The 21,796-nt window shown below is 45.6% G+C and overlaps 2 protein-coding genes and 1 long non-coding RNA gene across 14 annotated transcripts in view; 1 reads left to right on the top strand and 2 right to left on the bottom strand.

Moving 5' to 3' along the window:
* The window catches only part of Ric8b (RIC8 guanine nucleotide exchange factor B), a 107,079-nt gene extending 99,599 nt beyond the window's left edge, over positions 1 to 7,480 (bottom strand). For all 9 annotated transcript variants that reach the window (XR_008221574.1, XR_008221576.1, XR_008221577.1 and 6 more), the window contains exon 1: positions 7,371 to 7,480. Coding sequence is in view for 5 of the 9 variants with exons in the window: in XM_052752927.1 (XP_052608887.1) it covers positions 7,371 to 7,454 (84 nt within the window). In the remaining 4 variants the exon portion in view is untranslated. The remainder of the gene's footprint in view (positions 1 to 7,370) is intronic.
* On the top strand, positions 13 to 18,107 carry LOC128119586 (uncharacterized). Of its 2 annotated transcripts, XR_008221578.1 has the most exons (5): positions 23 to 6,059; positions 6,776 to 6,930; positions 7,392 to 7,511; positions 14,096 to 14,289; positions 16,490 to 18,107. It is a non-coding gene; the product is annotated as an uncharacterized LOC128119586 (long non-coding RNA). The 2 variants fall into 2 exon arrangements; XR_008221579.1 differs by lacking the exons at positions 14,096 to 14,289; positions 16,490 to 18,107 and having other exon boundaries at positions 13 to 6,059; positions 6,776 to 6,994; positions 7,392 to 8,757.
* Positions 18,108 to 18,341: 234 nt separating this feature from the next.
* Positions 18,342 to 21,796, bottom strand: part of Rfx4 (regulatory factor X4) — a 158,151-nt gene continuing 154,696 nt past the window's right edge. For 2 of the 3 annotated variants that reach the window (XM_052752922.1, XM_052752925.1), the window contains one exon: positions 18,342 to 19,953. In XM_052752922.1, the coding sequence (XP_052608882.1) occupies positions 19,681 to 19,953 (273 nt within the window). In that variant the 3' untranslated portion in view covers positions 18,342 to 19,680. The remainder of the gene's footprint in view (positions 19,954 to 21,796) is intronic. The other variant, XM_052752924.1, reaches the window with a different exon arrangement.

Genomic DNA, 21,796 nt, shown 5'->3' with positions numbered 1-21,796 from the left:
GGGGGAGAGAAAGGAGACATTGTCATTTTAATACATACATTTTAAAGATTGCTTTCTCATCTCAATACTCATCCCAATATTCTTATTAAAGTAAGACTGACGAAATAATATAAAAAAATACATGGAGAGCTGCATGGAAAGACCATGGCGGAAATACAGGTGAGAAGAGGGAATGAAGGCAGCGGCCACCCACGAGGAGGTGGACGCAGCACACAGCCCTGGATAACTGAGCCGGACTTGGAGGGATAAATAGGTGTTAGCTGTAGAGGTATAAACCATACATTCAGGAAGCTAGCAGCTCTGAGAGAGAAATGGGACGCATTAGGGGATGGCACACAGAGGAAGACGGGAATGCAAACACAGATGGACAGAAATTGGAAATACCTGTCAGTGCACTAGCTTTTCCTATGTTGTATTCCATGAGAAATCATCAGAGGTCAGTGGTGGTGGCACACACCTTTAATCCCAGCACTCGGGAGGCAGAGCCAGGTGGATCTCTGAGTTCGAGGCCAGCCTGGTCTACAGAGCGAGTTCCAGGTCAGCCAGGGCTACACAGGGAAACTCTGTCTCAGTGGGAAAAAAAAAAAAAAGGAGAGAGCGAGAGACAGAGAGAGACAGAGAGAGACAGAGACAGAGAGACAGAGAGGAGGGGAACTCATCAGAGAACTGCAGAGAAAGACAACACTCTGGAGAAGAGGCCCCCTCACTCTCACTAGTTGTGACTTCAAGCAAGTACACTGTACCTGGGCTCCTCTTGGGAAAACAGTACTTAGCTAAGAGGGTAATTGTGAGGGTTGTGATAGCTATGGTACCTTAAGACACCGTCTCACTGCCTGGCAAGTAGTAAACAGTGTATATTAGGATACTGTTGTTGCTGTTGCTGCTGCTGCTGCTGCTGCTGCTAATGATATTAACAAAAAATTAACTGGAAGGGAAGAGAGTGTCATGGTTCCCCTGAAATGACTGGCCACAGTGTACTCTCCACTTTGTAGCAGAAGCAAAGGAGAATGGACAAAATAACCGGCTTGTTTGCATAAGGAGTGGTGGTCACAAGACCAAGAGCACTGAATTCGGACTCTCACATTTTAACCAGGAGCGCTCTCCTGAAGCCCACCTGAACGTTTCCTGCTCTCTACTACTTTTCCTGTTTTTCTCACTGTCCATACTGCCCAACACGACTGGCAACCCACCACAGTTAAGCACAGTATGTGTGAAAGACAGCATCATTTTGGTAGTTCTGTTTTATAGCTTTGCAGAAACCGTTTTTGAAACAGAATGAGCTACAGAAGTGTTGGAGGGAGGCAGTCTGAGTGTGAGAAATGGCTAAAGGGAAGACAGGAAGTTAAGAGATAAGGGTCATTTAAGGAAACCTCAAAGAGGCGACTCAAAAATGGATCGGACCAACTGAAACAGGTATGTGAGAGACTAGGACAAGATGTAAAACTTTACATCGGAAATGGCATAGGCTACAGATGACCTGGGGAAGTCCAGGATGGAACAGGAACAACCTTCTGGAAGAGTATTTTGGGCAGCTCACACGCCAGCCCAAGCAGAGCAAGACAAGGCAGAGGACCGTGTGAGGAGCAGCATCACAAGTTGGTGCAGTGCAGTGCCATCTGACACAAACCTTTAAAGGGAAAGGGACTTGGCAACACACATGAGAAGCCACAAAAATATTTACCCCATCTGACCCAGAACTCCTACTCCTATGAGTTTATTTTAATGAAGCCATGTAGAGTGAGAGAAAAATTATCTATGTAAGCACATTCAAGACATATATAGTAAGAGGCGAGCTGAATAATCAACACTGAAAAACGTGTATGTCAAAATATCCTACCCATCTGATAAAATACTGTGTAACAACTAAAAGAAAGGTGATGCATTGGGGTTATTTTATAATAAAAATCTTAAGAATGAAGGATAGAGTAAGTGAACAGGGGAGGGAAGAAGGGGGAGTAGAGGAGGTCATGAATCTGAGGCTAGACTTAGGAATTTACAGAGCCAGGGGTCACGGAAGCCTACATTAAAGATGAGGAGGCAGCAGGCTAATGTTCTCAGGGCTGCTCAGTAGAGGCTCCCTATAAATGAAAATAATTATACTTAGAAACCAAGAAGGCTCAGTTTTTGCCACTCAACATAAAATATTAATTCCGTAAATTATTTGGAATAAATGTGTCTACTTGTTCAAACTTAATACTTCTCCTAAATGTTTTTTGGCATTTATAAGCAGAGGACAGGGAAAAAAGTAATTCTTATTTGGAAAGATACTCAGTAAGTTACAAAAATATCTTCTAAGTGTTTCCTACATAGAATTATTTTTTTAGGTGAGAATTTAGAATAGTACCAAGGGCTAATTTTTCACTTTTCTGTTGCTTTTTCATAGCAAGTATGATCAAAAAATAATAATTTCAAATAATAAATTTAAAGTAATAATAAAAACAGCATTTTAAAAAATAACAGAAGTTTTCAAAGGCCCCATATAGCCAGCATGAAAGCTTAATTTAACTGGAAAATATACTAGCATGGGGGGCACTAGTATATTTTCCAATTAATGATCCATTAAACTCTGAATGGATCAAGCTATTTAGAAACTCAACCCCAGAGACCACTGTACCCAGCAGATGCTGAATTATATAAGGCTGGCTTCACTTACCCAAGCTAAATCAGACCTAACATGCTCTCCTACCTCTCCTTCCAACGCTTCTTAAATACTTGTAATTTTTTGAGACAGGGCTTTCTGAATGTTCCAGGCTGGCCTTTCAATCTTGTCGCCTTACTCCCCTTTCTAAAGCTCAAATGATGGGAACACGTGCCTCTCTAGAGCTGTTAGCCAACTAACATTCATTTCCAGAACAGGAGCAAGTTGAATATAAATCAAAGAGTAAAATCACTGTTCAACTTAAAGACCAGGCAAGCAAGAACCTCTCGGTGACACACCAGACTCATGTCTGCAGGTTTTATTACTATGAGAGGCCCCCCAAGAAAACTCAGCCATCAGATAACCTACTGCTCATTAAGGGCAATACTGGTCAGGCTGCACTTGACAATCCATAAGGTTTTCCTTCCTCTTTTACATGGTACAGCTGGCACCTTGCACATGGTAGGTAGGCATTAAATGGCCACTACTGTTGTTACTGCATGGTCTCTGCTCTAGTATCTGGCTAAATGCTGACCTACTAGAGAATTTGGTGATGTCTACAAGTACACTCAAAGACTACTTCTTAGGAGTCAAAACAGACTGTAAAACAATTTGGAAATAAGTACAATGTGTAACAAGGATATCTCTATGCAAAAACCTAGGGCAAGCCCAAAGTCAAGGCTCAGCCTCAAAAATGGAAAGCAAAACATCCTTCTACATGGTCCAGGATATTTAAATCCCCATTCAAATGCAGAGGCTGCATTTCTAGAACTGTTTCCTTGTTAGCTTTCCCCTAGTCACATTCGTCAAGCATATAAATGATGAGCTCAAGACTACCAACAGTCTTCCTGTCCCGTAACTAACTCTTGGAGATCTACTTAAGTGACAGTATCTTAAGTAACTTTTTCATCATTCATCTGACCATCAATGTGCCATACTTCCAAAATGGAATCGTGTTGGAGATGGCTATGGGACAGTGACATGCCCAGGTGGCCTCTGTGGCTTGCATGTCATCTCTGGATTGATCAGTCACAGTTAATCAAGTCAGTTTCTTCACCTATTAAGTGACAGGTTTGGTTCTATTTTCCGGAGCACTGTACTGCTTCCTTCGCAACTGCTGAGCCCTAAGTTCTCTGCCTTTAGTTACAGAATCAACTGTTTATTTTGAGATGTGTTGCCATAGCTTAGACTACCGAAGCTCTCGGTCTTCCTTCAAGTCTTTTCTGACAAAAGGGTTAAGTAGAGAGGCTCTTTACCATCATTAGCTTCACTGGCATGGGTGCTGAGGTTCATTGTAACACTGTGATTTTGTTGTTCTTTTCTTTTCTTTTTTAAGACAGGGTTTCTCTGTGTAGCCCTGGTGTTATCCTGGACCTTGCTCCGTAGACCAGGCTGGGCCTCCAAAGTGGAGATCCACCTGCCTCTGCCACCCGAGTGCTGGGATTAAAGGCATGCATCATCACCACACAAGAAACAGCTACTCTTAATTTAAAGAATTATTTTCCTATTCTGAAGCAACTTACCCTTGACAAACAGACAAGTTTTTTTCTTTCTGGGATAGAGATTTCTCTCTCTAGGATAACAAGGGCCAGCGAATGAAGCAAGAATGCTTGGAAATGAATTTCTGTACTACAGTAGAAATTGGGTGTATTCTGGAGTCACACAGCTATTGGCTGCTCTGAAAGTGGTAGGAGATACACCATGGTGATGATACCGCTGGAGGTGCAAAGGTTAAGATGAGGAGTGGGGAAGGTCCCCAAATGTCTTAACCGTGTTACATCAACTCAGTGCCATACGCCTTGTTGGAGGCAAACAGCCCTGGGCTCCCGCAGCAGCAGCCCTGCTCTAAGTGCTTTAAACACAGAACCCTTCAGTCCTGACCAAAGCCCCAGGATATGAGGCTTCTCTCCTCATTTGACAGAGGAAGAGAGAGTGCAGCAAAGTTAAGCACCACGGACTTGGCCACATGCATTGTAAACTGAAGATCAGCATCCAGGGAGTCCGGCTCTAGAGCCTGTCCTCTGGCCACACCACCTCATCAAAGATCCAGACTATTAACTCCTCATAACTTAACGGGGAAGACCTCATAGACACTATGCTCAGTGCTTGGCATTGCACTTCAATGAATCTCATCCACACAATAAATAAAAAGAATGGTGTTTTAATCCCTCCTTTTCAGACAAGGCAACTGGGACTTAGAGGCTTGAAATAACTTATCCACAGTCATGAAGCTATTAACAGCAGAACTGAGACCAGAACCGAGGTTTATCTGATGCCAGACCCTGTCTTCTTTCTGTCTACTTGCAACAACCAGCTTATGAGAAAAGATAACATAAAGAGCCCTCCTCCTCTTCTTCCAGACAATGAACTAATTTCTCTCGGCATCATCTATTCCTCTTCTGTTTGGACTCAATGCTCCATAATCACTTCTTACTCAGAACATTTTTCATATCCACTTCTCCAGACAAGAAAACTGAAGAGCATGCCGTCCATCTATTTTCTCGGGGTTTCCGACTCACACCCATCAATCAGTTTACTTCTATTCTTACCCGACTACTCACAGCACAGGTCACCTTCCTAATCATGTCACACAGTTTCTCCCTTTGAGGGGCAGTGCTGCGATGCAACGTGAAGCTCACCTACTTCCTTCGTGCTCCAATCAGCCCTACTCCACGGTTCCTACTATAACTGATAGTAAACAGGAGTGCTTTCTCCTAAAAGAGCTAACTGGTCCCCGTGACACCAGATCAGAACATTCTCAGGCTTGACCACAGAGTGTGTCTGGGAATCTCTGAAGCACTTCAGGACATCACCTTAAACAACAGATGATCCTGACAACACTGGAAACATTCACAGTATGAAAGGGGAAGCTAAGCTCAGACAATACATGGCCATGAGTGACAGGAACATCAAGGAGATCCCCCTGAGGGGAGATCAAGGAGAGGAAGGGATAAACTGGAGGAAGCCAATAAATAGAGGACCTAATTGGTTTTGCCACAAAACAATGACAAGGGGACTAAGATCTCAGTGTAGGTTTTTCCTCCTCCTTTCCCTGTAGAAGAAAGTTCCCATTATTGCTGGGTATCTGGCATATAGTAAGTGCTAAATAAACATTAGTTAATTCAACACAATAGCCAAATTATTATACTTCCTTTTGAAAACCAGCCTGTAGCTCCCCCATATCTTCTCTGGAAAGCAATAATAAATCAAGTTAAAATAATACAATCTACGAAATATGTACACCTACGCATGAAATGAGTTTCTCCTAAATTAGGCAGACATGCTCAACCCTGAAGCATATCAGGTGAAGGGGCTAAGACGTGACTAGAATACAGCCCGTGTATGCGCCCAAAGAAAGCCGCACAGCAAAAAAGGCACTAGACAGCAAGACTCAAATCTCAGTTCCGTCTTCATTAGCTGGGTGAGTTTGGGACTACATTATCATCCTAAATTTTACTATTTGTGAAATGAGGAATGCCCTCACTTTGCTCACGAGGTTGTTGGGAAGATTAAGTGGAAGAGAAGGTTCTTTTAGAAGTATGTCTCCTTTGGGGGTGTTTTCTACTAAGGGCAGAAATGGCATCCTGGCAGTTAAAGCGTATGAAAGTGTAGTAGTGGACACTGACCAGGAGGAGAGGGGGCTGATCAACAGGAAGGGAACTATGAGGACCAAGGTATCTGTCATATCTAGGGTGTGTTTTCACAAATCATCATCAATCATCCTCAGACAAGCCTAGTCTCCTAAAGACTAGAGGTGCTAGGCAGGCCACTTACTCAAGTGAGCATGGTAAGCCTCTGGAAAAGAAAGGGAGAGCTAACGGTTCTGGAGAAAGACTCTCCAGAGAAGGAAGTGGTATTTACAAGAAGACACCATTTCACTGTAAAGTCAAAGAACAATGAATGGACAGTTTGAAGACCGAGGTGGGAAGACTGGCTCCCGAGAACGACCTTGGGCTAGTCATGTAGCCCATTAGAGTCCATTGCAAAACACAGGTAATACCTCACAGGACTGCTGTCAAGATTAAATGAGATAATGAATAGGAAAGCTGTTAATGCGATACAAGTAATAGGTATTATTAGGAGTAGGATTTTCCACCCACTTACAACATATGTCCATGACCTTGGGCCTGATTTCAGTTCTTTGCACCTCGGTTTCCTCATCTATAAAATGGGAAGGATGATACCATCTACCCTATAAATAATCTGAGGATCAAAGGAGATCACATACAAGACATCAACGCCTGGAAAACCATACAATAGTATTGGTACATAAAGAACTGCCATCGTTGCTGGTATGTTTTATGCACGTCAAGGGCCGTATTTATGCAGAGAAGCATGTACTTTTACAGTATACAGGTGAGAAAGCCTCGCATGCATTTTATGCATCCAGGAGTGGGGCACAGGGCAGATGCGCATCTACGGATCCTGGGGGTGTGACTTGCACGCTTAGGAAGAAGACCACAGCACAGGCTGCTGGGCCAGGAATCGGAGGAGTGGGCGCTACAGTTGGGGGGGGGGGGGGGGGGGGGGGGCGGGAGGGGGCAGAGATGCAGGATGCACGGGTAGGAAAGGCTGGGGGCACAAACACGCATGCCCAAGCCGGAAACGTTTTCGGGGGAGAGCAATGCGCATCCCCGGAATGAGGGGGTGGGGGGGTGGGGAGGATGCGAAGTGCAAGCCCTGAGGGCGGCCCGGGGCGAGACAGCGAACGCCCGGGGCCAGAGCTCTTTACCTTGTCGCTGTAATCCCTCAGGACCCGCTCGATAGCCCCCGCCTCGCCGGCCCGGACGATGGAGAGGGCGCGCTCTTCATCCATGGCCGCAGGTGCGGGGGAGCCGCGGCCGCTCTGCGCGCCCCAGCCGCTGCCTCCCAGGTAAACGCCTCGCGCCCCCGCTACCTCGCTCCTTCCCAGCTTCCTTCCTTCCCTCCTTCCCTCCCTCCCTCCAGTCTCCAACCCGCCAGCCTCCGCCCGGGCAGGCCGTACGTCACCGCCCCTCAACTTTCACCCCGAGACGTCACCGCTCCCCCAGCAACCGGCGCCTCGAGGCCTCCCCCTGCCAGGCCCAGGGCTCGGTGGAGGCCTGACGAGCCGCCAGAGACCGGGTCAGGCCCAGCCCCTGCCTACTCTCATCGGTCTACCAGCCTTGGAGAAGAGTTCAGCTTCGTACTGGGCTCTCACAAGCAGAACTGTCCCTCCTGACACTCTATGAATCATTCCCCTTAGCGGACAAGAACTGGCGAGCTGCTCCCCACCCATCTGCGAACCCACGGCTACTAAACTACAATTCCCGGCGTTCAACGGGGTCATCCCACACTGTCATCGGAGTTATTAGGGAGCCGAATGTCATGCCGGGATTGGTAGTCATCCATCGAGAAAGACTTCCCACCAAGGGCATACTGGAAATTGTAGTCCTCTGAAGGCCGGAAACCAGAGTCCTGCGACCGCCTGGGGCCAGAGGAGGAGGGACCGTTAGTGGGAGGGTCTAAAGCGTGTTCTGGCTGGGCTTTTTTTCCTTTGCTGACCTGCACCAGACGTGGCTGGTTGGACCGACTAGCGCTGGCGAAACTGCCGGCCCCTGGTGGGAGCTGTCAAGCGCGGGTTGAGTTCCCTCTATGCTCAGTTAGCGGTTTCGGTGAATGGAATTCTGGTCTGGTTGCGGCTGTGTTATGCACTAGGCTGCAGCAACGTGGGAAATTGCACATAGTTCTTTGTGGAACCCAAACTGATAAAGCAATTTGGCCTAAGTCCCAGGGGTTAGTAAATGAGAAAGTAGAGTTTTGAATCCAGGTCTTTCCCAAAGGTGGCCACTCTCCAGCCACCCGTAAATGTCATACAGAGTAGGAATGAGGGCAGCGGTGACGACGGAGGTGCATGTTTGCCGAGTGTTAGTTCTGTGCCAGACACCCACACTTCACCTGTATTTACTTAATTCCTCAAAAATTCAACCAATATTTGAGAACCTGTGCATTTCTGGGCATTATCCAATACAGCGACCCTCAAAGCAAGTCTCAACCTCACCAAGTGATTCGTTCTCCTGAACATCACCATCAACGGCCCCGCTGTTCTTATTTTAAGATGATCAGTCTTGAAAAATTAAAATGCATAGTTTTAAAATTAAGTTTGGAGTTGGAGCCTGTTCTGTGATCCCAGGCTTTTTCATGGAAAATAGATGAATTCTGCAAGAAATTTCCAAGCGTTTTACCGCCAAGTAATCATCTTTGGTGTCTTCCCTGTTTGCCTCTTCAAAGCTGAAGAGGAAGGAGAGCTGGCAAATGGTTATTCATTTTCTTGGGTTTCTGTTATACTGTGGTAGATATTAGGAATTTAGAGTTGAACAACACAGAAGCTGGGCCCATGGAGCCTAAGATTTCCTGCAGTTTATACTTCAAATGGAGCCAGCATTTTATTGAGCATACAGTTGAACCAATCATTAAAGAGCAGGAAATTGTTGACCTTTTGTTATTGAGACAAATGTTGAAGCCAATCACTAAAGGGAAGGACATCAATGTAGTTTGTGTCTGTGGTTCCCTTGTGCCATTGCCTGTGGCCAGGTGGTGCATCATGGCTCCCTGGCAGGGCATGGCAGAGGAAGCTGCTCACCTCATAGCAGCTGGAAAGCAAAGATCCAGAAAGGAGCTAGGGTTCAATATTCCCCCAACAGCATGCTGCTGTAGACCTGACTCTTTTTGTTTAGATTTTAATGTCTCACCACCTCCCAACAGTGCCATGGATTGGGAACCAAGCCTTTAACAAATGGACCATGAATTGGGGGCCAAGCCTTTAACAAATAGGCCCAGATAGTTCAGATCCAAAGTATGTATCTGTAATAAATTAGGTCAGAAAGATTTTAATCTGACTCTCAAAGGAGAATACTTATAAGAAAGGTCTTGTAAACTACAACCCTAAGATTAAAATAGGTAGCCATTTTTTACATCTACAGACATTTACTACCCATGATTTAAATGGGTCATTGAAATGGCATTTACTGGATCATTGACAAAAGATTATTCCTATTTCATAGAGAACAGGTCCAGGTAAATTAAGTAACAAACTGGAAATCCAAATGAAAGCTGTCCAGTACTTCATGAAGTCCTATATGGCTATTTATTTATTTGGGAATGGCTTAGTTAGGGTTTCTATTGATGCAATGAAATACCATGACCAAAAAGCTATTTGGGGAGGAAAAAAATTAATTTGACTTAAACTTCCACATCACTGTTCATCACCAAAGGAAGTCAGGGCAGGAATTGATGTAGAGGCCATGGAGGATGTTGCTTATTGGCTTGCTTTCCGTGGCTTGCTCAGCCTGCTTTCTTACAGAACCCGGGAACACCTGCCCAGGGATGGCACCATCCACCATGGGCTGGGCAATCCCCCAAGAATCACTAATTCAGAAAATGCCTTACAGCTGGATCTTATGGCGGCATTTTCTCAGTTGAGGCTTCTTCTTCTCTGATGACTCTAACTTGTGTCAAGTTGACATAAAACTAGCCAGTATAGGAGCCAAAGGTCTCCAGAAGAGAATATTAACAAGAAGAAAGTATCCTACTAAAGATTTTTTTCTTTTAAAAAAAAGGGGGGCCTTGCTGGGTGGTGGTGGCACACACCTTTAATCCCAGCACTCAGGAGGCAGAACCAGGTGGATCTCTGTGAGTTTGAGGCCAGCCTGGTCTACAGAGTAAGATCCAGGACAGGCACCAAAACTACACAGAGAAACCCTGTTTCAAAAAAAAAAAAAAAATGGGGGCTCCTACACATCTTTGAAATGTTGGTTTGGCAGAAATAGGCTATTTTTTTTTAGGTTCCAGTTCTGTATTTCTTAGAGTAATACATGAATTAGTAGCTTGAGAAATTATATTTTAATAATTTTAATTAAGTGTTTATATTCTAATTTTATGAATCAAATTATCTTTGACTCTAACTCAAGTTGTTCTTTAACCACTGATGAGACTCTAGTCCCAGAAAAAATGATGTGACTTGTCCAAAGTCAATAGTTAAAGCAGACTCTGGGACAGAGCCTAGACTAGACTACTACATCACTTCACCTCCCTAAATACTGGTCATGTGATACTTTCAGTGACTGGAAACTCTAGTCTAGCACATAATCTGGTTTCTCTGATTGTATAGGTGGCATGGTACCAAGGAATTAGGATGTAGAACTTCAGTAATCAAAGCGACAAACACTTAAAAGCCATTACTTTTGAGAGATACTAACACAATGCTTCCGTGCAAATATATGTATAGAGCTTTGCTATTCTCAAAATATTTCCACATAAATCATCTGACTTAACCTTTACAATAGCAGGAAAATGTAAGGTCAATAGGACAGGCACTATCTTTTTTATAAAGAAAAGAGAAGTTTGGGTGTTGATTATCTTGCTCATAGATGAACAAATCTGCTAGTTAAGCTAAGGGATGGATGTGCTCTGTGTTCTGATATCAAGATTTGTGGCCTTTGAGTTGGGACCAGTGAAAAGGCCCACAAACAGATACTAGTCATGTATGTATTTATTTGTTTTCACTCGAGACTTGTATATGTCCTGCTGTAGAATTTCCTCTTGCCATGACAGCAGGATATTTGGAATGTGCCACACTGAAAGCCTTTAAGGGGCTCCTGGCATGACAGCCCCTCCAACCCAGCCCTTCCACTCCAGGTGCCATACTTCTTTGGCCATTTCCCTTAGAGGCAGAAATTTAGAAATTAGACAGCTCAGGCTGGTAACTGTAGTGCCAGAACAGGAGTTCAGAAAACTCCAGTTGTTCAAAGACAGGACCTGTCACTTGGCAACCACTCCTGTTCCAGACAGCCACTCAGCCTCTCTTCACCCAGTGGTTTCAGTGTGAGCGCCAGGGTTGACTTGGGTCTTATTCTAGTGCTTCGTTCGAAAGAAACCCGCTTCTAAACCGACAAAACTACATCTGCACACAACAAAACCGTATTTGCGTGCATCTGGTAGAAAAGCACATTCACGAGACGGGCTGTGAAAATGACCATTGTGCGGAGATGAGGAATTCTGACTCAGTCTGTCTGTCCTGAGGCCTGGGTATTGGTCATTTCAGAAGCTTTCCAGTGGATTTAAGCCGGAGTTGGGATTTAAAAACCAGTGAGTGGATATTTTTGAAAGAAGATCACTCAGTGAACTAGTTTTTGGGTGACCTCCAATATAAAGGTTTTTGAGAAATTGAATAACATGGCAAAATGAATTATCTTTATTTCATTTTTTTATGAAGAATGAAGTCCCCCTTTCATAGCAAACTAATTAATGTAGTTTGTTCCTTTAACAAATATTTTCCATTTTTTTTGGAAATATCACATTGTGTTAGACTCCATACAAAATAAATAAAATCAAGTAGAAGCAATTGATCCCATCCTTTGCAGATCTAAGAAATAACCAGATGGAAATGAATTCTTTTTAGTGATAAGAGGGAAATTGGACATAATTACCACACAAATCAAAACAAGTAATGGGGAAATCCGGGAATCAGAAGAGCTTTCTCAGAGGAGCTATGCTATAGGGAATGCTGGAGAGACAGAAAATGCTGGAAGAAAAGCTCAGAATGTATGCTGTTGGACGGCTCAGCCAGGGAAGGCACTTGTTGCCAAGTCCAGTGCCCCAGTTTGATGGCTGGATCCTCCCTCGGGGAAGGAAGCAGCAGCTCTTGCAGGCTGCCCTCTGACCTCCACAAGCATGTGGCGGCATGCACACTTTAGAATGTGTGATAGCCAGCCTCAGTAATCTTTTCAGTGCTCAGAGCCTGTACGTTGGCAAATATACAGATAATTGATCTACATTGGCTAGATACAATAGGTTTTCATATTTAGCACAGGAAATGGGCCCTGCCCTTCAGGGGTTTTTATTTACCCAAGTTCTGGAATGTTCGTCAGCTCTATTTGCAGCTTATTGACTTGGAATCCCATTCGCATTCCTCTTGGGCATCCACCCCTTTGGGTGGCAGTGCAGAACTGTGGACATATAGCCTGGCCTAGGGGATGGAAACATCTAGTCTTCAGTCCCAACTCACTGTGAGTCTCAAAAGCCTATGGCTTGTCAAATATCTGGAAACCCTTCTCAAAACCAACAGAGAAAAAAACAAAAACAAAAACCCTTGCATGGATGTTCACTCTGTTTGGGGTATTAAGGGTACATCACTTGCACCCCTGGGATGTTAATTTTCTCAGCTGCAATGAACTTACTTTGTGGGATGTCATAGGGTTAAAAGAGATGGTTGTCAGTGTGGCCAGCATATGGGATTTGGCATGGAGTGGCCATGCCCAGTGTTCGTTGGACTGAAATGAGGGGAGGGGGAGTTGTTGTCCTTAAAATAACATTCTGAATCTTCAGAATTAAAATAGTTTTTTTTCTTGGGTTATTTTTTATTTTTGTTTTCTTTTTGTGCTACTGCTGTTGTTACTCCTTTTTAAAGATTTATTTTTAATTATGTGTGTTTGTATGCACAGGTGCACATTATATATGCCCAAGGAGTCCAGGAGAGTGTCAGGTCCACCGGAGCTGAGTTACAGGCGGTTGTGAACTGCCTGATGCTGGTGCTGGGCACAGGGCACAATGCCTCACCAACTGTCCTGCTGCAGTTGTTAGTGAAAGAAAACTCCAGTGTGCTGTGTGATTTGTATGGCTCTAAAGTGACCAACTTCTTTCACACTGCATGCTGCCTTACAGTTTTGAGACAGTGACCATGCCGTGTGTGTGTGTGTGTGTGTGTGTGTGTGTGTGTGTGTGTGTGTGTAAATAAAGAATCTAAAGCACTCTTTCAACACCTCCTCAAACCAATGCCTTCGCAATTAAGTGTATTGAAATTCACATGTCAGAGGAAATATACTCTCACAGCCCTTCCTCCCAGCACCTCCTTTTGCAGTAAAGAATTAATTTACTTACCAACATTTGATTAAACTCTTAAGGTTCAACCCTAGGAGGAGGCGGCACTGGACAAAGGGTTATTGTCATTCATCATCAACACGTTTAAGTCTTCCCCTCCAGTTGCCTATGAAGGATTAGCATTTCTCTGAAAGGAGCAGGACGGAATAAATTGCATCCAGGCCAAAGAGCTGGCAGCTCCTTTCAGCGGGGGCACATACCGGGCGGGAGCTTTTCCCATATTAGTCAGCGTTAGCTCAACTTTTGGGCAGGGCCTACATCTGAATTTCATGGGTTTCAGGATCAGTCAAAATAGAATTGTAGGGTTGCGGAGGTCAGAGGCCACCTCTGTCAAAGGGTAGTGACCTTAACAGCAAGAGGTAGCCAAGCCCTCTCCCACTTCCCCCCACACCCCAATGACTTCATTCTAGTGAATGCTTGGCTCTGTGCTCCTCCTTCCCTGTGGTGCTTTTTTTCCCCCCAACCTGGTAATAAAAATCCCCTTGAGACCTGATTTTTAAAAAAAAGGAAAAGAAAAGAAAAACATTATTATTGATTTCCTTTGTTCCTGTTTCTTCATAGAATAACCAAATCTTGGTCCTTGATCACGTATTGGCCATGCATTCCTTGGAAAATGACAGAGGAAAAGCTGTCATTCTTGTACAGTGTGTGGAATGCCACCTTGGGTGGAGGGGAAGATCTGGAGCCTCGCTTAGGAACTGCCTTGGTTTAATGAGCACAGTTTCCCAGAACTTCTGAGCGTCTCCTGGGCACCGGTAGGTTGTACTACTTCGGTCAAGCTTGATTTAAAAGCTGCAAAGCTGCTTAGGGAGGGACAGGATAGGGTAGTATGGGGACAAAGGGAGGAAGGAAGAAGGCCGTGTGCTGTCATAGAAAGCTCAGATGGACCTGGCGGGTGGGTGTTCAAATCCCAGTTCTGCCCTTTAAGCTGTGTGCCCTTGAACAAGGATGTAAACTGAAGTGAGTAACCACTGACTAGGCAGGGAGGTGATTAGGTGTAAATGTGGTGTCTTTAATGTGCCTAGTACCTGGCAGACCCCAAGTGATAGCCTAGGTGGGTTTCAGAGCTCTCATAGACCACTGAGAGAGAGCTAAGAGTGAGGCAGAGGCCTCCTCTAACGATTGTCTTGCCTTGACTGCATCTCAGCCCCTAAGACACCATCTATTCCTGCCCTCTTAGAGGTTAGTCTTGTGCCAGGACCTTTTGGACACCGACCTTCAAAGGGGCACAGTTTGGCAGTTCTTGAGAACGAACTTATTTCAAACTTTCCTTAGACTTTTCTATTATACTGTTATAAATACCACACATCGGCCCGGCAGCTGTTTCTGAAGCTGATTTCTCTCACCCCTGCTGTCATGGTCAGACCTGATTCTTTTTCATAAAGGATCTCAAAGAACTGGTGTTAGCTCTTGAAGCCTTTCTAATGAGAAAGGGAGGCGGAGGATGGGGAGTCCTGCTTCTCGCCCACCACCTCTCATCACCCACACTCCTAGCAACAGCTCTTAACTCCATGGCCCACGTCTTCTGCCCCACCTACAGCAGCAGCAGCAAAATGTGTGTGTGTGTGTGTGTGTGTGTGTGTGTGTGTGTGTGTGTGTGTGTGTTGGGGGAGGGGGGTCTGAGGTTCAGGAAGAGAGTGGGGCAAGACTCAGGAAGGAGGCTGGAAGAGCACAGAAGGCCCTGACCTCCCAGGAAGAAGAGGAGACCACGAGGACAGTGTCCAGGCTGGCTGAGCCCGAGAGGCGGCCAAGGAACCAAAGCTGTGAAGTTCCAGGTTAGGAGAGTAGCACAAAGTGACAGGGACTGGTGTAGATGGAGGGCCAAGGCACAGCACAGAGAGGGGAAGGGTTGGCTGCTGAGGAAACAGAACAGTGTAGGCTGCAGAGAAGGGCCAATTTTTCATAGTTAATGGCTCTCCTCTCTGGATACACTGGAACCCTGTAGGAAAAACAGACAAACAAACAGAAACAGAACTTTATGTGTAGTAGGTCCCTGAATCTTGGAGTTTCAAGGTGGAAAGGTCATGTTTCTCAACCTTAAATACGTATGAGAGCTTAAAAATGCTGGTGCCTAGGCTACAGTACCACATGGACTGTTCGCTCTAAGTCACATCCTTTCTAGAATGGGAATGTCCCTGCTATAGCTTGTCCTTGGTGGGACCAGGATTTGGCCTCATCACCACTGCTTCACTTTAATAAGAATAAATGAATAAAAATATCCATCACTTGTGTTTTTAAGCTTCTGGCGATTTACGTATTCGAGGCATTTGTTCCAATCTCATTTCGAAATCTTTATTCTCACTTCAGAGAGCTTTCCTCCTAGGCTCCTGGAGACCCATGGCGACTTTTCCTTTCTCCATCTGCCGATAATAGCATCTTTATGTCATGCCCTTTCCCCGGGTTTAATATTTTAAAGTTTTGCCATCTACCAGTGAGAGAAACAGAGTCCCAAAGCTCCCTGTACATCTCCAGCTTGACAGCAGACATTTTGATGGCTCTCAAGGCAGATGGGTCAAAGCCAGTTCTGAATGGAGGGAAAATTGCCAAAGACTCCTGGTGGGAGAGGGCGGGTGAGCAGGGTCGGACAGGTGACAGTGGTGAGGTCTTTGGAGGTGACAGGCAGGTGTACCAGCTGAGCTTGCAGGCACGGATCTCAGTCTGAGTGTTGGCACCAGCTGGAGATGCCTCCCTGAACCATACAATCTAATTTGTCTGTCCCTCTCCTTACCCAAATCTGCTAGCCTTGGTCTTTGAGCATACACACCATGATCTGAAATCTCAGTGCCAGTTAACTTGCCTGCTTCAGGTCCAAAATATGGAAGTAATACATCCAAGGTCATATGACAAGGAACCACTGGCTACCCTAATGATTTGGGACTTTAACCCCGTGGTTAAACATTCCCGATTTGCATGGGTTGCCTTCTCTGAGAGGCCACATGTTCCCTTTCTGTCTAGATGTGGGATGACTTGAGCCCTGGCAAAGGACACAGCAGGACAAATGCCGAGGACGCCATGGACCTGCAGCGTGGGTGACGTCCTGGCTAATGTTCATGACTTCAGCCAGTCTCAAGCTGTCAGAGGCCCTTTCAAGAAAATGTCCTATTGCCAGGATTCTCTGCTTTTCTTGACAAGTGACTGGCCCCACTCCCAGCTGCCAGCCTGGCCCATCCCAGCTCTGCCGACTGGAGAGGAACCATCAGAAAGAGAAGATACCTTGAGTCCTGCCCCCAGCCGCTGTTGCCTTTCCTGGTTAGAGCCTTTCCATGACTTACGGTGAAGGTTTTAGCGTGTTTGGGAACAAAGATCGTGCCCTTCGCTCCTAGGGAGGATGCCCTGTGCCCGCTGGCCCTCATCTCAAGCTGCTTTCTTTGTTGGTATCACTCATTCCTGGTTTAAGCTGTGAGGACCATGCACTTACTTGGAAAGTCATGAAACCTTCCCTTCTCTTTCTCTCAGCCTCAGGTTCTCGTCAAAGCTGACAAGTTTTCACCTAAAGCCCTTGCAGCTCATGAACTAGTTAGTGGCTGTTGTTTGTAAATGGGTGCTGTTTATCCTGTTACCTGGTTAGAGAATTTGATAATGACTTGTGGTTTGTTGTTGTTTGGGCTTTTTCTTTTGTTGTGTTTTGTTTTTGTGCTCATTAAGTCAAAGGTCAGACACACCACACCTTTGTTTATACAGCACTCACTTTCAAGTCTGAGAGACCAATAGGGCCGGTCATCCTGAGGTTTATTCTCAACAGCGGCTAAATTCAAAATTTCATTCATCTTCTCTCTTGCTTTCATCATATAAAGCTAATGGATTGTGAACAAAAGGTCAAACTAATTTACCATGAGAGAATGAGATCCAGTGTCTGTGTTCTTTTTTGTAGAATAACACAGCTGAATATACTTAAGGGGAGGCTATGTGTAACATAAATAATTTCCATCTTAAAATCATCTTTCAGGTATAAACATCTTATGTAATAGCACACAAGGGCTTGGCTTTAAAAATAAATTTTTCAAAATGCAAATGAAGTTGTCACCTCCTCATACCTTAGGGTTAACACAGTCACTCCTGCACAGGCTTCCAGAAGTTTATGGCTCTGACTCTCTCTTAGCTCCTAGATCCTTAACATTTGGGCAAAATGAAACTACTTCTTTTGTACCCTACGCCCCTTCATCACAGAATCAAAATGCTGTGCTGGAGAAGAATTTCATTCTTGTTGAGTATTCAGGGGTGTTACTGCTCTGTTTATTCTCATTTAAAGCAAGGCACTTGAATATCTTTACACCCAATGAGCATCGAAGCACGATGAATTTAGTACCAGGGGAATGCTTAATGCTGCTGCTGCTGCTGCTGCTGCTGCTGCTGCTGAAGATGCTCCTGCAAGAGCTGCAAGGCAAACGTAGGGCAGATCCCAGTTGGTAGAGCAGATCTACAAACCTTCAATGGGCTACAGGTACTATACTCACTCGGTCATTTGTCAGGACGAGATGTGTGGACCTGCCCGAACTGTATGATTGTTTTATGACAAGTTGAAAGGGAACTGAATAAACAAAACCACACAGTCATACAAGGCTTTTGTTGTTTGTTTAGTTGCTTTTATTTATTTATTTAGAGACCAGACCTAGGCTGGCTTTGAACTCACTATTCTCCACCCTCGGCTTTCTGCATGCAGGGGGTTATAGGTATGTACCACCACCACACCCAGCAAGACCTTTTAGTTTTCTTCTGCTTACTCGTGCCCCAAGAATTTACGAATGTTATTTATATCGTGGGCACACACCTGGCATAGCAATGCAAATGAAAAACAAATGGAAGCTGGTCCTTTCAATACTTTTTATTTGAGTGTGAAACCATTCATATCTTGCACAACTGTACAGATAGTGAAACCATTCATATCTTGCACAACTGTACAGATGAAACTATTTCCATTTTAGCTGTAGACATGATTATCACACTGGGTGGTGTGATCAAACATTTTATTTACAGAACATTTGCTAAAACATCCGATGTCATATTTCCATTTATTTCTTACCCATAGGGTAATAGGTCCACCATAATTGCTTGGTGCATCTTATAATACAGAAAGAAAACCTATGTTAATCTCTAACAAACCTCACAAATAGCTACAAATCTGACAAAAAAATACCTACGAAAAAATTTTCCCAAAGTACAATACACTTTTATTTCCACACATACACAGTATAGTATAGACTCAAAGGCACAGCTTTGATTTTTTTTTTTTTCTAGCAAAGTGTCGGGAAGTATTCTAGTCTTATGAAGGAACCACAACAGCTGTTTTCATCCTTGGTGCTTGCTAAGTGAAAGTTTGACCCATCCAGCTTCACAAAGCAACACAGCAAAGAATGATGCTTAGTGCCATAAATCCACGTTTCTCACAGAACTTAAGAAACCCTCTCTTGCCTTTTGCTGATGCTAGCCATTGTGCAAACTTAGGACAAATCCTTGTACACAGAAGAACTGGTCCCTACAGACATCAATCAACTAAAGGCGACATACATCAGGCCTCTTAGGTCCCTCAAAACAGTGCTTACATTCCAAGAGAACGCAGGTACGATGGCAGGTATGAGTGGAGCAGGTTGCTTAGCATTTTCAGGAACTTCCATTTGGCCCTAGGGCTCCAGGAAGTAGTGATGACACCAGCTGGAAGCAGGAGGTGGGGAACATGTCTGAGGGCTGCTAACTGGACAGTGAGGTGACACTCATGGCAAGGCAAATGCTCTTGGTAAATTATGTGTCCATCCAAGAGCACAAACCAGAGTCTGGCTCCAGTATCCATCCTTCAAGACTAAAGAGCTTTGTCAACAGGAAAATAAGTACCCTACAGGGAGTGGTTGCCATGCAAGGTCATGGAACAGAGGGGAAAGGCACAGATTGGCCTGCCCACGATAGTGCTCTATAGAAGCAGTCAAGTCTGGCTTGGCTACAGGAACCCAATCCCAGTGACTTTTAGTAAGTCCTGTTTCTGAACTAAAGTCTATTCATCCCATGTTGAACATCCTCTTGTTCATTAGGAAAATGGATGCTTAGGAACAGCCCGCGAGTTATGATGTATAGAGATAAAGTCTTCTGGAGGGTGGGTATTGGGTTTATTATTATTATTAATTATTAATATTAAATATGGATTCCTATGAAAGCAGTCACTTAGCCCATCCAGTGGAGGCCTCTCCGTTGATGTAAGCAAAGCCAGGAAAGTGTTGCATGTGCTCGTACTCAGAATTCCTGCGCGTGGTCAGGGGTGTGTACATGTCACTAGAATTTCCATACCTCGTGGAATGCACGGTCGGGCTTGTGTAGCACGTGTTGGCTGTTGGCACCTCTGGCCAGCGGGGAGTGACTGGGGTAGGATGCAGCCTGGGAGTACTGCTCATCAAACAAGGTTCCATCCTGGAAGTGGGGCTATTAAAAGGGTACTTGTGGAGGAGAAAGAAAGTCCACAAAATTAAGGTTAGCTTGAAGTTGCCTGCACCCGAAAGCAAACTTATTTAAGTTAAAAAAAAAAAATGCAAGATACTTATTCACAGGAGTTGATGGAAAGGAATCAGGGAGCTTCTGTCCAACTTTGGTCCAAGGAAGCAATCAATGGGAGAGTCACAGAGGTTCTCATCACTGACTAGAGGCTGGCTGGTGTTCTGCTTACACAGAATGACTATCTGTGAGCTCAGAGTCTGCAATATTCTGAGCAGTCAAATTCAAAGAGAGAACTATCCCCAGCTGGGAATACTAGGTGGTGGTGATGCTGGTGATGGTAGTGGATGGTTGGGGTGGTGGTGCTGCTGGTGGTGGTGGTGGTGGTGGTGGTGGAGGTGGTAGTGGTGGAGGTGGTAGTGGATGGTGGATGGAGGTGGTGGTGCTGCTGGTGATGGTGGTGGTACTGGTGGTAGTGGATGGTGGATGGAGGTGTTGGTGGATGGTGGAGGTGGTGGTGATAGATGGTGGTGGTAGATGGTGGTGGTGGTGGTGGTGGTGGTGGTGGTGGTGGTGGTGGTGGTGGTGATGCTGGTGATGGTAGTGGTGGTTGAGGTGGTGGTGGTGGTTCTGATGGTGGTGGTGGTGTTGGGGATGTTGCTGGTGGTGGTGGTGGTGGTGGGGTGGTGGTGCTGGTGGTGCTAGTGGTGGTGGTTGGGCTGGTGGGGGGGTGGAGGTGGTGCTGGTGGTGGTGGTGGATGCTGGTGCTGGGTGTGCCTTTGTGTATACACACTAGCAAGTATGTCCAGTTAAGTGTGATTGCTGGACGGATGTGAGTTTTATCATTCCCTATGGAGATGTGATAAGTCCTATTCCATCAATCCAAGAGAACAGCACTACTAGGTAAAACACAAGACATTAAAAATCGCATTTTACAGTTGAATTCAATCATGAACCACAGCCCTAAGCAGGCTTTTGAAGAGAAAGCAAGCCAACAGCTTCAAAGGTTATTATTAGTGCCTGTCATTTAAAGAACAGCTCTCTTTCAGGTTCACACTCCTGGAGTCCTGGGAGACATGCCAGGAGGAAATGGTAAGTGACAGACAGGGGGGGCGGAGTCAAGAGAGACGGGGAGGACAGAGTCGAGAGAGACGGGAGGACAGAGTCGAGAGAGACGGGGAGGACGGAGTCGAGAGAGACGGGGAGGACGGAGTCAAGAGAGAGAGACGGGGAGGACGGAGTCGAGAGAGACGGGGAGGACGGAGTCGAGAGAGACGGGGAGGACGGAGTCGAGAGAGACGGGAGGACGGAGTCGAGAGAGACGGGGAGGACGGAGTCGAGAGAGACGGGGAGGACGGAGTCGAGAGAGACGGGGAGGACGGAGTCGAGAGAGACGGGGAGGACGGAGTCGAGAGAGACGGGGAGGACGGAGTCGAGAGAGACGGGGAGGCAGCAGGAAAGGGAACGCTGAGGCGAGTCAGGCCAAGGAGCAGGTGTTGGCAGAGACAAGTGGAAGGAAGACTCTGGAGAGTCAGGAGCAAGAGGGGCCTCCTTGTACATTCTTCACTGTCAGAAGGATCGCTATGGAAACAAGGCCTCTTTCGAATGATTGTGAGGGAGGGGTGGGAGGAGCTAAGGCTCCCCTTGGAGTTCATGTTTCCAGGCCCGTCAGCACAAAGATGTCCTTGCTATGCTTATGGCCAACAAGGACAGGAGCCAATGAACAAGAGTGACAAGGGCACCCCAGAGGAGAGGGTGTGTGGGTCCTTCTGCCCCCCATCTGTCCACCCTGACAGTTGGAGAGTGGAGCCCCCGGGATCAGGTGGGAGGTGCCTCCTGTGAGGGAGA

This window comes from Peromyscus californicus, unplaced genomic scaffold (genome assembly GCF_007827085.1).
Source record: "Peromyscus californicus insignis strain IS unplaced genomic scaffold, ASM782708v3 Scaffold_24__1_contigs__length_46423439, whole genome shotgun sequence".
In the NCBI taxonomy this organism is placed as follows: Eukaryota; Metazoa; Chordata; class Mammalia; order Rodentia; family Cricetidae; genus Peromyscus; species Peromyscus californicus.
Note: the sequence above shows the minus strand (reverse complement) of the source record. Positions and strands in the feature narration are given on the sequence as shown.